We start from the raw sequence: 15,195 nt of genomic DNA on the forward strand, positions 1-15,195 counted from the left end.
GTCATACCACAAAGCCACAGGGAGCCACATCACGTTTTTATTCAATGTTTATTTCAAGTTTGAATAGTTTTATTTAATGGCACCAGTTACAAGGGACTATTGGAGAGAAACAATATTTCATACTGACTTGTACAGAAGGTTACCTACAGTACAAACATGGGTTCGGAATGGATTGGACTGAACAAGAACTGGATTTGGCACATGAATTTATATATATATACTTGTATATATAACGTAATCAAACAGCAATCTCCAATCCCAGGATAGAACAATGCGGACTACATAACACGCCACCAGACATGGATATGCATATGCACTTGTTTACGTGTATGCACGGTCATGTGAGGGTCTTGTCTACTGGGAGCTGGAATAGGAGCAAAATGCGGATCAGGATGTCGTCTGTTAGGGCTGGTTTTTTATCAAACTCTCAGTTCTACATGCAGCATCCATGTTGATGTGACAAGGATTTTGACCAGGAAAAAAAACTTAGGTAGCCAATTGAGAGTAAATTCCCTTCATTTCGATCATGATGAGTTTTGTAATTCCTTTCTATCACATAAATATCAACAAAAATTTTAAAGGATGTTTTAAGGACAGACTATGACAATCTTTAAAACTGTAGTCCAGATTATTTCCTGCAGGTACTGATATGTGAGACAACTTTTTAATTAAGTTGCTGAAAATATGTAGCAAGGCACAGGGGGGGTAGACAAAATAACAAGAACACCTCACAGTATAGTGCAGTCAAATAGAATAACACGACAAAATACAACCTCCGAAAATGCCATTGTTACCTCTTTGACAGCCTCAGTTAAAATGTAACAAAACAAGTATCTAAAATGTAGGATTTGTTGCAGGGCTGTTGTATGGCATTACATCATACTGTGCAGGTGTCTCCGTTATTGAGTCCCTCCTCTGTATATGAAACCGAACACAAAGACTCAATGCTTCTAACACACGGCTGTACCTTCACTGCTGCTTTTCACAGATGGACAAGCTGTTTCTGATTTAGAAACCATGGATGACAATCACAGTTGAGAAAAAAAAACACATCTGGCCAATCCTGTAGCCACCTCCCATGAAGTGAAAAAAAAAGTAAAAGTAAAATATGTAAACATGACACAACAACTGAAACGTAAAGACAGCTTTGTCACAGGAAACATGCCTGTAAAGACAAATTAAGACAGATGCAATAGAGCCAGTGTGCATTACAAACAGTTTCAGACAGAGATGCACACTGTTTTCCCTCTTGGCCTGGTAGATTTAAGGACAGAGTGGTCTGTAGTACAGCTGATATGGGATGTTTTGCCTTCATCTTTGCCACTTTGGTAAACTGCAGAGTTAGGATCCAGGCACAGGGAACAATCTGTCACTTGACAATGAAACAGCAAAGAAAACAGCAGAACAAACATCCACACGAGAGGTCTCTAAGGAAAATTGATTTTTATAAAATGTTATTACTGAATGCAACGCTAACAAAAAATGTCTCAGTGGTCACATTATTATTAAAGTTAGCACAACAGCAATTTGGTAAGTGGTTTTCTTGAAACAGAAAGGATATATTTGACTTATCAAACACTATTCATAGTTGGATTTTTGTACACAAGTTTGTAAATCACATCTTTTTGCTCCTATAGCTCCTCTCACTGATTATTGCTCCTTGAATAATGCTGCCTTTTTTTTTTAAATTGTTGCATGTTCAGAGAGACCACTGAAGCTACATAACGCTGATTGATGTATAAGAAACACCTGTGCAGACTGACCTTTAAAAGATGTCCTGCTAACAACTCAGCCTGGCTGGACTGGTTGGTCATGTTGACCTTTAGGTTATTAAAGAAGTAATAAATATGAAGTATGAATGTACACAAAAAAAAAAAACAAAAACGTCAACCCACCAACCCACCCCGCACCACAAGTTGTTAGGGAAAATGTGCTTCATCTTTGCAACTGCTATTTACTGGATATATCCGAGTTAAAAAAATGATCAACTTGACATAAATAAGCTCCTACACCAGGTTGCTTGCCAACGTAGCTCTAAAGATTTGATATTCCCTCTAGCATTGTGCTCCCTCCACCACAGATAACTACGGTTTGTGAAGGATAATGAGCTAAAGGAGTGGATCCAGCCACAACGCCAACGTGCATGCTACTCTGTGGTAAAGACTACAAGTTAGCCAGGGACTGACACGCTCAGATTACACAGGAGCAAACAAAGAAGGTAGCACCAACGGGCCTTCAGTGGAGCAGCTGCAGGTGCTGGTATGAGGGTGTGTGGGGTCAGGGGGGGTGGTGGTGCTGAAATAGCAGGCCAAAAACAAGCATATCCTGCACAGCTATCAGAGTAATGAGTCACCAAGTGCCTTCCATTCCCAGTTAGTTTTTTAAAACCCACTTTCAAAGACCGACTGATCACTCGGACCTCTCTCAAAGGCCTCTGATATCCCTCAGTCTTCTCAACCTTTTTCTCTCATTTCATGCCTTTCACTTTTTCCTTCCTTCTCATCTTTTGCAAAAGATGAAAAAAAAGGACCTTCTTACTCTTCTTCTTTGACTAAACCTCCACCTCTACCACCTCGAGTCTTGTTTCCATTCCTACATACAGACACACTAACACTCACTTACACCTGTACTTGGTACAGGAGGTAGACACGCAGTACAAAAAACAGATTTTACCTAGAATCCAGCAGCCATGACAGTTATTGCTCCCTCAAGCTATGAGGCAGAAGAGTCTAGAGCCTGACCGATGTATTCGCCGATATTTGTATTTGTATTTTGGTTTATATGAAAATTGAAAATTACTGTGTGTGAGGTACCTCATAAAGTGTCATCATCACATACTGTAGTTTGTCCAGCAGACTCCACTGTTATCTCCACCAAAGAGGTTATTTTTTAGAAAGGCTGAAAATACCAATTATTTTCATCAACGATTAATCTGCCAATTATTTTCTGGATTACACAATTAATCGTACAATTATAAATCTCAGAAAATTGTGAAAATTAAACATTTCTCAGAACTGAGAGAGACGTATTCAAAATCCAGTTTTAAAAAATCTGACCAACAGATCAGAAAATCCTCACATTGGATAAGCTGAAACGGGACATATGATGATTAATCAATTATCAAAACAGTTGGCAATTAATTTTCTAATGATTGATTCATTATTTGTTTTTTTCACACATTTTCTAATTGAATCTTGGAGGGAAATTAGGACATGTGTTTAATTTTTGTGCAGATCCAGTATCGGTCAGGCTCACAGTCACCTCTCCAAACTCTTCAAGTAAAACAAGATATGGTAAAGTTATGAAAGGTGAAAATGTGTTTCTGGATTATTTGGTATTTGTGGTGGTGTAACGAAATCTATAGATTTCATTCTGTACAAATACACGTTTAAAAGTCATCACTAACATTGCGCACACACCGACGACTGATTCACTGCTGGTGGACTGATGAGACGTGAGATCAGTGTTGAGTGGATCTGGATAAAAACCTTGTTTTTCAGTCCCCCTTTCCATATTTCCATAAATGCTTCTGACCTTACTTGAAACACAGCGCTAAAAAAGGTATAATTTAATCTTCAATAACAAAATAACATTTCAGTTCTGTTAAAATATACATGGAAAACCTGTCAATATATTAGGAAACAAACTAATTTGTACAAAAAGTACATCATTATTCTTACTCTAATAATAATAATATAGTATGATACATAAACCTAAGAGCAAGGTTGATTTGAAACCAAAATAAATCATACTCTTCATAGAAAGAAATAATTGAAATTCATTGAATTTCAACTTGATGAAAAATATGCAAATCAAATTAATTGGAGAAATAACGGAACAAGTGAACAAATGAGCACATTCAAAAGTACTTAATTATTAAAACCATATGAGCATTGCACATCTATCTAGACTATTATCTATTGGTGCCAGTGAATCTTTGCTCATCATGAATATTTCTCTAACCGCATCTGACACTACTGGGTCACATAACACTATTGGTACTGGTTCATTTCACTGTATCCTTATAAAATGTTAGAAAAAACATCTTTGATTTTCACCAGATACTCTGTAGACCACTGTGTACTTAATTGTTTCTTAAGACAATCAACAAAATTCAAAACTGCTATCAGTCATCAGGTTCTCAAAAAAGGCATTTGGTAATCACCCTGTCTTTTCTCTGTATCATGAACCTTTACTAACTCACTGTCAGATTGTTCTGTTTTTTTCCTGATGAGGTGGATCTACTGTTTATACTGTTGACCTCTGATGGGGATGAATTCATACCAAAAGATATTACCTCACATTTACTTCACAGCATAGGCCTATCCACTCTAACCTAACTCACTTCCATCTTAATTTTAATGATCAATCAATTTCCTCAATTGCCATTCATCTTACCTCCTTTTCTTATGCAAATACAGGCTTAAAAGTAATAAATAATAAATGAAGGCAACGTTCATCCGTTGCAACAAAAATCCCGCGTTCCTGTAAAGGAACTATTTAAAATTCTTCAGTTCTTTGATTTCAGTTTAGATTTTTTTCCTTTGTGTTATTTGAAAAAATAAAATACCTGAAATGACTTGAAATTTAAAAAAAAAAAAAAGAAAAATGCAAAAAATGTCTTCTGGCTTTGTAGAAAAAAAAGAAGAAGAAGAAGAAAACAAGCGAAACGAGGAGGTGAGTGGGTGGGTGAGGGGGGGAGGGGGGGTAACTCAAAGTGGAGGGGAAGAGAGATCCTGGCCCAGTGTTACCAGGAGTGGTCCAAGCTGTATGTCTGCAGGAGGATGATGAGAGAAGCAGGGTTCATGGTTGGGACGAGGCTGCCCTCCATCACTCCGGAGTCCTAACCGTCTTCTCAGACCCCCGAACGGGCTTACGAACTCTACGACCTCACTCTCACTTGTTAATGAGCAACTCGCCCACCCAGCGGAGCTTGCAGGCAAACCACCGCCTGAGGGGACAAAAGTATTCGTAATGGAACTGCTCAAATTCGGGGGTCTGGCGGATATCACGTAAAAATGCAATGTCAAGGTCTGACTCGGTGAGGATGATGAGGAGGAGGAGCAAGACAAAGAGGAGTCCAATGGTCACAAGGAGCAAACGGAGGACACTTAAGACAAACTTATTCACCTGTTCCACCTCGCTGAGTGCCGTGTCCCCCCCTGCACCCTCTCGTGCTGATCTACTGTCCGCACCAAAATCACCCCCTTCCCCAAGCGAGGGGGTTCCCGCCTCCGACTCCTTCTCCTCCTCGATGCTGCAGGGCGCCCCGTTGATCTGGCGCGAGACAGCCAGCTCCATGCTGTGCTCAGCCACCGGGGTGGGCAGGACGCTGTCAGAGGGGCTGTAGGCCTCGTCTGAGATCACCGCCGTCCCCTCGCTGGCGTCTGTGGCCTGGCTCCGGGAGCGCGGCATGAAAGAATCCCCGTGGGACACTGAACGCACTGGTGTAGAGTGGGCACTGTCACGCAAGGACTCCAGACCTTGTAGGAGGTGGGGGGGGGGGGGGTTCAGGGAGGAAGAGGAGGAGGGGAAACAGACAGGAAGAAAGGAATATTACGCACAATTTAAAGTTTGGAAAAAGAGATGACATGGCATGATGTGGTCATTCATCCTGCGTACTAGTGTGGCGTTTACAGACACCATAAACTGTAGCTCTGGCACTAAATGCTGAGAGGACTCTTTCCAGTTTGTCCAGCAGAGGCAGACACACAGTCTCCAACTTGAGAGCAGAAATCTGATCATGTTTCCCCTGAGTCAAGCAGACAGGGGGGATATTGTTATTGAACAGAAGAGCTGATCCCTAATGGAACAAACCATCATACGCTGAAAGGGCAGACCTCATTCAACAACCACTGAGTGTACAGACCCATTAAGACAAAGTATACTTGAGAGAACATAAAATAAACCAAGCCTGCTTCCAGTTAAAACAGCCAGCATCCTCTTTGTATATCTACTAGCTCTTTCTAAACTCAAACTCTAAACTCTTCCTAAAACAAACATGATAGCAGAGGCTACATTACTCATTTTGGTAGTAGTAGTTTCCCATATCAGTTGCTTTGAAGATTTGTATGATGATGTTTAGTATTCTTAAAACAGCCTCAAATCATAAATATGAACCTGCTCATTGATTTGCAACATTGTTTCCAAAGGTCTTGTACAGCTGTAGATATTAAAGCAATAGCTTCCTACTGGCATGGCAAAGTCTGAGACGTCTTCTCAGGGTATATATTTTCATATTGCAGTAGTTTCAAGGCTTGACAGATTAAGTCTATTATACTGTTACTGTACAACTGCACTATCTACTCTGCAGCAGAGGTACCAGAACAGTATGTGTCTACAGTGTACATGTCACTGAAGATGAGCTGTGGCTGAGCCACTGCTGACGATATCACATTCTCCAAAGTGTCCAAGCAGCAACATTACACCTTCAGCATGAAGAGAAGGGATTAAAATTCAGCTTTTGATGAGGAAGCAAATCAGGAAAAGTAGGGACGGATTATGTCCAGAGTCTATACAACTGTTGACATGAAACTCCTGTCAAGTGAAAAGAAAGACCCATAAATGGCTGGATGACTGTCAGCGGCCATCTTTACTTAGTGTTGATCTGCTTAAACTTAGCCTACATTATACTTAGAAAAGTGAGGCAGCAAGCAGAAAAGCAATGTTTTAATTTGTGTTTTCTAGGGGAAAACATGCAGAGCTGTTTTAATTTGATACTTTGTATACACTGAAACATGCCAAATGCCTTTAAATACTGTATTAAAAATATTTGCACATCTCAATGGACGTATTGCACTCAAACAAAAATGAATGTCCAATAACTAAGACCTCCAAGGGGGACAGCAAACCACAGGAATGGTGTTACTCCCTCCCCATCAACGCTGATGAGATGACGACTGATTTAAAATAGAGAAAGCCATTGGCACCTCCATGTACAGCACACTCCTGGCTGGATCTATGACGAGTTTACCTGGAGTATTGCTGCGGTGCATGCCGGGCAGCGGAGTGCCAGGAAGAGGGGTCCCACTGATAGACTCCTCCTGCCCAGTCAGGGCAGGGTACAGTGGCAGGACGCCCAGGGCCTTGCCCAGCATACGAGGCCCCAGGCTCAGCACGCGAACCTTCACATCCCGGTAGCAGTGGTTGATCATACGCAGGTGGACGTTCACCCGCGTGGTGATGCGGATCAGACACTTCACCATGGCTGCAACATGTACTTGTTTATCCTGTCCTTATGGTCCCTGTCCTGGAGTCCAGGCCACAGTCTCGCTGTGTGTGTGTGTGTGTGTGTGTGTTAGGCCGCAGGGCTCTTCCTTAGTTGCAGGTTGAGGAGAGGAGTGCGTGAGGTGAAACGGTGGGTTTCTGCTGCAGTGCTATGATCGTCAGCATTGGTCTGGCCTAGTTTGGCCCCACCCAGGCCAGTGACATACATGGAGTAGAAGACCCACGCTATTTTCAGCTTGGGTATTTATACCACTTTAAGACACTCAGTCAGCACACATTGGGGGTGGGACACTCTTATAGCTCTCTTGAACCCACAGCAGAAGACCCTCAATATGCACAGTACACCGGTTACTGACCTCTATTTATCTTGGTGTACAAAGACTTACAGTACGCACTTGAAAGGCAGGGCCACAGGGTCTCACTGCTGCTTTTATGTGGGGGCATGCAGGACTGTCTGCCTGCTGTGTCCATCTCACTAAAGGAGGCAGTGAGGCCACCTGTTCTGGGCCAGGAGCCTGCAGGTGGGCTGAATAAAAAGTGACTTTAGCTATCACTTTTGTTGGCGCAAGAAATACACTAACACAGAATAACACAGAAAAGACACACAAACCTCGAAATGTTGCAGGCTGAGTGACGCACACACCTGCAACATGCCCCACCAGTTCCTTAAGCATGAACTGGGCCAAATGGCTCTAGTTACAGCGTGTGTGTGTGTGTGTGTGTGTAAGTGTGAGCTCAAGTGTGTTTTTTCAAGTAGGGGAGGAGTGCTTACAAATAGGACTAATGGCTCCCTGATCCATTTAAAAACTCATCTCAACTCAGAACATTATCTATGATTATATCTGAAGAATGTGAGATCATAACCGCTTCCCGGATGGTGAAACTGAAACTACAAATTATGTGTTTCACTTGATGAAGATGGCACGTGGCCTCTGTGTGAAGCTCATTTCTTACCCTCCATGATAGATATGTGCACAGCTCTCCGGCGGGTACGTGGCACACTGCTGAGGCGAGGACCATGGGTGATGGATGGACAACTTCTGCTGGGCACTAAGCCAGCCCTGCAGAGACAAACACAGACACAAATGCACAAACGTCGCTGCACTGACAAACAGCTATGAATGGAGGTTACTCATACAGTAGCGAGTAGGTGCTGTTGATATAAAGACATCTACAGTAGCTTGGTGCCTAAAAAAAATGGAGGAAAACTACACAAAAAAATCTGATTGAGAACATTCTGACCTCTCCTGAATTTACAACTCTACCTGTGTATTTCTGGAGGCTCGCGTTTGATTTTGGCACTCTGCTCCATCACCTCTTTTGCCACTCGTCCACTGTTATAAAGCACAGAGACGATGCTCAGGATGAGTTCCACATACACACACAGGCACACACACACACACACACAAAACCAGGCACCCTGGTGTCACAAAATGCCATGAGAGCCACCACTGCAGTGGATGAGTACAGTATATGAGCATCATGATTCAATTAACCCGGTGAATTCAGGTTTGTGTAACTGAATTACCACCAGTCAGACAAATGTACACACAGACTTGTCGGCAGAAATATCAAAACAATGACCATGATTTGCCCTTTAACAGTAAGCTCAACATTTAACTGACTTCACTTGTGTTTTCACTTTACATACAGTCTCCATACATGAATATCATCTGATATTTTTGTAAAATTGCTTTTGATGTATTTAATCTTGACCTTTCAACAGTCAAATGTGAATATTTTCCTCTTAAAGGGCAGTTCATTCACATTGCAAGAAAAAAAAACACACATTTTCTCACATAACTCTAGCGGTATCTGGATATGCAGAGTTTCAGTTTTATCTGCCCCAGGATTTGAGTTATCCATTTTGTACCACCACCCCAATAGGAACAATTTCTTCCATATTAAGTAGTCTCAATTAAAAACTCCTTACAGCAAAGTCCTTGGATCACCCAGAGTAACCAGGATATTGTCTCTGGAGACACATTCCAAAGCATATTTTCAATGCTGCAAGCGCCACAAAATAATTTGCATTCACGTCCAGATGCAGGAATCTTGCAAATGGATATCTCAAAACTTTGACAGATAAAATAAAAACTATGGCTAGATAGCACTGAGGATAAATGAGAAAATGTGTTTCTTATTTTTTCCATTTTGGGTGAGCTGATCCTTTAATGTCGGACAATCTCTTGGGCATACAGCAGATACAATGTGATATTGCTTCATATGATCAGTCTCCTTCATTTTCCCCTCTGTGTCCTCTATCTTATGAGGTGTCAGTCCTATCCTCCGGGCAAAGGTAGGCTGACGTTACAGCACAGAAGGCCAGAAGGCCGCGTCTACTGGGAACACTACTTTCAACTTCCAGCTGGGGGTTTTCTGCAGTGTCCTCCCCTCCCTGTCATCACTCACACGGTCTTCTCATGTACTCTACCTGTAACGGAAACGGCTGCCCTTGAAGAACAGGTTGCTGCTGGACACCGTGCGAACCTGACTTGACTTCTCGAGCCTGATGGAGGATGGGTGAAAAAAAAAAAAGAGAGAAATGAAGGACAGGAAGAAAATTGAAACAATTTAATTTTCATTCTTGCAAGAATATGCTCCCAATATGATCACACAAGGAAGTGTGAATACCTGTAATCTTTGCTTTCTGTATCCCAGAACAATGCAGAAACCAGGATGAATATCCTGCTGTTAAATTATGCATGTCCTCTCTGTGCACTATAGGCACCGCATCCTCGGCACGTCTCCATACAGTATTCAATATATTTATATTGTCATAGTAAGTGAGACATTAATAATTAATGGTTCATTTTGCTTTCAAGGGATGTATGTGCCTCTCTGATAGACGGAACATATCTTTGTGTTCTTTTGCCTTTTAGCCCCACAGACTTCTTATTAAGGCACGACGGTCCTAATAAGTGGGAGGCTGATAAAATATTATCAGTCTGCCACTTCAGAGAGTCATCAAAAGGTCACAGCATATTAACTCCATCCATCGTGCTCGGCTCTGCCCTTCACATGCCCCCTCTCTTTCTCTCTTTCCATCTGTTAACCCCCACACACTCTTCATCACCTGAGCCATCAGCCCGACTCATTACTACACCACTCCCGGCCTCTGAGTTCACAGGCTGCTTATTTTTTTTAATCACCTTTTCTAAGCTGGAGAGAGCAGAGGGAACCTGCGCTATAATTCGCGGCTGAGACAGGGGAGCCATATTTCAGAAGGAGCGCCAAAGTGCTTGCAGTCTCGTGCGAGTGCACACTCATTCATTAAAGGTCAGCGGCAACTCACGCTTCATTTTCCCATTGACAAACAGCCTGAAGTGAAGGGTTTTTAAGGACACTAAGGTACCGTAAGAGTGCTCAAGGATACAGAGCAGGTATCTACATTATCACAGTGCAGGGGGGGGGCGGGAGGGGAATGAAAGAAGTAATTTATAGACTCACTTATAGAAAGCTTGGTTCTCCACTCCGCACTTCCAAAGGTGCTTACATGCCTCAGGTGTGGGTGCAAAGTATGTCAAGATGATCTGTTTGTCCTGCACGTTGAAAATAAGAGGGCGTGCAGGACAATATAACACACTGAGATAAAATCACACATATTTATACCACACTCTAAAAGCAGTGTCATCAGAGCATGCATTCCTTAAGACTTTTATTCAACGTCCAACAATTCATGCTCTCACCTCCTTCTGATTTGCATATATGTGGAACGTCTTGCCTTCAAACTTCAGTTTGGTTACCTCGTTCCTGTCCAGGAAAGAGCCACAATAGTCACACATACAGCGAGGGGAACAGAAAGCCACAGCCTCTTTAAATATTCATGAAAACCTCTTTGAGATCACATAAACAGCAATGGAGCTCTGTGTCTGGCCAACAAAACAAATAACTGATAATATTCCCTGCAGACAGGGAACAGAGAACGGGGGAACCTGAGCTCTGCTGAGGGCAAACAAACAAGGCAATTATAAATACTGCCAACATAATACATAACAAGTCAGTCTTCATTAGTATAACAATGCCTTTCAGAAGACAGCACATACACAAAAAGACAAATGTTAAGCAGAAATGCATCATGTTGTACACATTTTCAATTTCTTAGTGAATGCAAATCAGCAAGTGTTCATTACAAGTAGAGACTTCTGGTATCTTGCTTTTGTCGTGATCTTCTGCTAAGTGTTGTGAATCTAGCTGGTGTAATTAGCCATCTGTGCACATGCTAATCCCCAGCTCTTGTCACAGGTAGAGGCAGATGGATAGTATGTGTCGACTGCGAGTGTACAACCAGCTGTGGTGCACATGCTGCTCGATGTAGAATGCCCTACAGTAGATCACTGTACTTTAGATCAGGTAAAACTGAAGCCTACACAGTGTTTTTTTCTGTTACAATTTATGCAAGGAGTCAAGCAGTGTGCTGGGTTTGGCTCACATAAGAGAATGTTGCACATTTGGCTCACCATTTGAGAAAATGAACTCTCTTGTTTCCCTGAAGGACCACAAAACCAAACGGTGTGAAAGCAAGGAAAGCTGGATTCCCAGACACATCCTGAAAGACACAAATAACCCACAACACAAACATAATTCAGCAGCATGTTTTAACATATAGGGAATATTTCTGTTTACTCATTTTAATGCTAATCTAGAAATAGCATAGCAGTGCTTGAAAAAAAAACACCACCCAACCTTGCACGGATGCGGATCAACACCATATGTCTCCAGCATCTGGGCTTTCTGCAGGAAATTACGCTCTGATGTTTCAGGCGTCTGTCCACTGAGGGAGGGCAACAACACACCAAACATCTGTGTCAGTCTACCATTAAAAATGGAACAAAAATTGTCTTAAATTCAAAAAGCCAAAAACAAATTTCTGATGATGTCTCAGATTCATATTGAGGAAGACTGAAAAAGGGCAGACCAAGGTTAGACCCAAACAGATCAAACATCAAAATTTGATAAGCTGAAGCAAAATCTAAAAAGCACTTATTCTTCATCTTAGTTTCAACTCATTCACATGTTGTCAGGAGTTTTTATAAAGCAGCTCTGTTTACTTGGTGGTGAGAAAAGAAGAAGCCACTAGTGGGCAGCAGAGTCTCATACTACTCCTCCAGCATCAAAACTAGACATGGTTGATGCAATTCCAGCTCTATTGTGTCTCACTGAATATCATTAAACAGACATCTTTTGTCTTTGAGGGGTTCTTTTTTTTTTGTACCTGTCACAAACTGGCTCAGGAATGTGACAAAGGAGGGAGACCATGCAAGAATATAGTTAAACCAAATATCATTAAAACTAAAGCTAACAAAACAAGGTGTTTAGAACAAAGTGCAAAACCAAAAGAAAATGATGCAGGATGTATATGAGCAGGAGGAAGGGAGAGAGAAAGTAGCCACATGGGCCAGCTTTTATAGCTTGGCAGGCCCAGGTGAACCATGTTACACTGACGACCCTCCGCTGTCAGCCAATATCCAGAAGGCAGTGGGAGGGCGTCACAGTACCAGTCATCATTAACCTTTAAACTGCCTCTTGAATAATGTACGATAACACAGTGGCTCATTTAAACACTCATTTTAGAGCAAATCAGAGCCAAGAAGAAATGGTCACATGAGTTTAGTTCAAATACCTACTTGGTCTTGTTTTCTGGACTAAGTGTTGAGGAGAAACGTTTCATCAGCTCACCTGCTGCCTGTCAGAGTAGTATGTGTGTGTGTGTGTGTGTGTGCAGTTCAGCCCTTTCTAATCACTTTCATTATTACACTGTGCAGCTCCTACTGTTAGGGGTGCTTCCAGGAGCGATCACTAATAACTGTGCAAATAAAGAGCAGGCTATGAGCTCAAGACAATCCAACTGTGTTATTTGAGCAGATAGGAGAGAAGAGAATGCTTTTCTCCGCCATCTGCCCAAATAACCGACAGTAATATGTCTGGCTGACCCAATACAGACCAACTGGATGTCATTACTGCAGTCAATTGAAATGTCAGAGGAAGTGTGGTAGTTGTTCAGCCTGTATGAGAGCAGGATCTGCAGGTATGTGAGACTGAAAGGGAGGCTGGCATTGGAGGTGCAGTCTTATATATGTTTTATATCTTACATCAGCTCTGTCTTGTGTATATCTGCAATCCGGCGCTCCAGTTTCTCCGAGTGTTTGGGGAAGAACTGGAATTTGGAGCTGTAACCTTCAGGATGCTTCCCAGGGTCATAATCACCAATCTCAGCTGGGGGTAGAAAACAGAAAAAGTTAAATGTTAAACTTTCAGTGCACGTGAAAGTTGAACTGATGTCTACAGTTTTAGGTACACTGCTGCTTTTGCCAGAGCAGACAGACTGAACATGCTCTGGATTATTTGTGCTCCTTCATGCCACGCTGACTGCACTCCCTCGGATGACCCTGATGCTGATTTCTCTCTGCAAGGAGGACCTGACCAGGCAGCCCATCTTTAATTCATGAGCCCCTCCTCCAGAGAGCCTGCATCCCCTCAAACACTGTGCTTTCTGTGATGTTGTGCCACAATACCCCGTGTGTGTTGTTTGTTTGTGTCGGTATTTGTGATTGTGTGTGTGTGTGTGTGTTGAGAGGACGATAAGATGCCAGATAACTACTTCAAATACATTATAATTGAGCGTGATCTCTTGGTTATTAAAGACTGTGCAAGCCATTAAATGAATTATCATACAAAGTACAGTTTCATAGTCTATACCCATATGAATAAAGCACATCTGATGACCATAAAATATGTATCACATATCTTAATCCATAGAAAATTTTCTCTCTGTGACTATGAAACACTACAAGCATATCCTTTGAGGAGCATTATACTGTTACATTCTTATAATATCACTTCATTAAACTCCTTTCCACATAAAAATCTATTTGCCCAGCTGGAAGTATTTATCAGCGTGGTGAACTACAGGCCCTAGTAAAACAGTGAAAGAGTGGTGCAAGTCATTCCCATCTGTCACCTTTCATTACCTTGAAGGATGAAGGCAGCAAGCATGGCCGCATCCGAGGTTTTACACAGGAGCCGGCCGTGGTAGAGGTCTCTCTTGATTTGCAGGAAGACTAGATATCTATGAGGAAAATGACATAAATCAGGCCTGCTGATAAGCATACTGATGATTCATGAGTCATAAATACCCCTAAACCGCTCACACACTTCTCAGTAAAAAAAAAAACACTGAAAGAATAAAACAATAAAAAAGACAACAACAAACCTGATAAACCTCAAAGACTGTTGAGTTCACTTTCCCTATGGGTGCTTTGAATATTTCTTTTTGATTTAGCTGAAATGAGGGTTTTGTTTGGGGGAAAGAAGAGTAGGAGGGCCCTGAGGGAAAAGCTGCTACTGTGCTTCTCTTAAAGCCTCCAGCCTAGTTTCAGACTAACCCAACCAACCAGCTCCTGAAGCATGAAATTTACTCCGAGAAGCATATGTGATGATGATAATGATGACTATTATTATTGTTATTATTATCATTATCATTATTATTATTAGAGATGAGGAGAACACATGCAGTGATATTATTAAAATACTCCTACAAAACTCCAAACATGAACGAAACCACCCGAATAAGACATTCGTCTCATTGTTTTACATAATCCTGCCTCTATCTGGGCTAATAACACTTGCTGTAAGGAGACACGCATTAAAAAGCTGCTTACATTTCCCATGTCGTTCTCTCTGTAAGTAAGTACAATAGATCCTTTTGAAGGTGTAACAGATAAATGGGTAATAATTCATGCATTTAGGGTTGCGGGCTTTGATTTTTCATTGTGTTACAACAAATCTGTATTGAACAAACATGAGCTCAGTTTGAAGATCTGATGTCTCTGAGAGACACATCTGACTGAGACACTTCTGCCTGGTGGACAGGTGTAATTATTTTCCTACAGAGCTCACTGCTGTCACACATGCTGTGATGAGGGTTTCACGTCAAGACGCTTGAAATAAATACTCCTATGTTTATTT

At 41.8% G+C, this 15,195-nt stretch overlaps 1 protein-coding gene across 3 annotated transcripts in view; it reads right to left on the reverse strand.

The window, feature by feature from the left end:
- Nucleotides 1-29: 29 nt before the first annotated feature.
- The window catches only part of LOC137183027 (novel FERM domain containing protein), a 62,242-nt gene continuing 47,076 nt past the window's right edge, over nucleotides 30-15,195 (reverse strand). Inside the window, exons 6-15 of one of the 3 annotated variants that reach the window (XM_067589745.1) lie at nucleotides 14,199-14,296; nucleotides 13,320-13,443; nucleotides 11,914-12,001; nucleotides 11,688-11,776; nucleotides 10,917-10,980; nucleotides 10,678-10,769; nucleotides 9,662-9,736; nucleotides 8,493-8,561; nucleotides 8,182-8,288; nucleotides 30-5,483 (exon numbers count right to left, since the gene is read on the reverse strand). In XM_067589745.1, the coding sequence (XP_067445846.1) occupies nucleotides 4,897-5,483; nucleotides 8,182-8,288; nucleotides 8,493-8,561; nucleotides 9,662-9,736; nucleotides 10,678-10,769; nucleotides 10,917-10,980; nucleotides 11,688-11,776; nucleotides 11,914-12,001; nucleotides 13,320-13,443; nucleotides 14,199-14,296 (1,393 nt within the window). In that variant the 3' untranslated portion in view covers nucleotides 30-4,896. Of the gene's footprint in view, nucleotides 5,484-8,181; nucleotides 8,289-8,492; nucleotides 8,562-9,661; nucleotides 9,737-10,677; nucleotides 10,770-10,916; nucleotides 10,981-11,687; nucleotides 11,777-11,913; nucleotides 12,002-12,442; nucleotides 12,615-13,319; nucleotides 13,444-14,198; nucleotides 14,297-15,195 lie in introns of those variants that run through there. The other 2 variants (XM_067589746.1, XM_067589747.1) reach the window with 2 other exon arrangements.

The sequence above is a fragment of the Thunnus thynnus genome, chromosome 5 (genome assembly GCF_963924715.1).
Source record: "Thunnus thynnus chromosome 5, fThuThy2.1, whole genome shotgun sequence".
In the NCBI taxonomy this organism is placed as follows: Eukaryota; Metazoa; Chordata; class Actinopteri; order Scombriformes; family Scombridae; genus Thunnus; species Thunnus thynnus.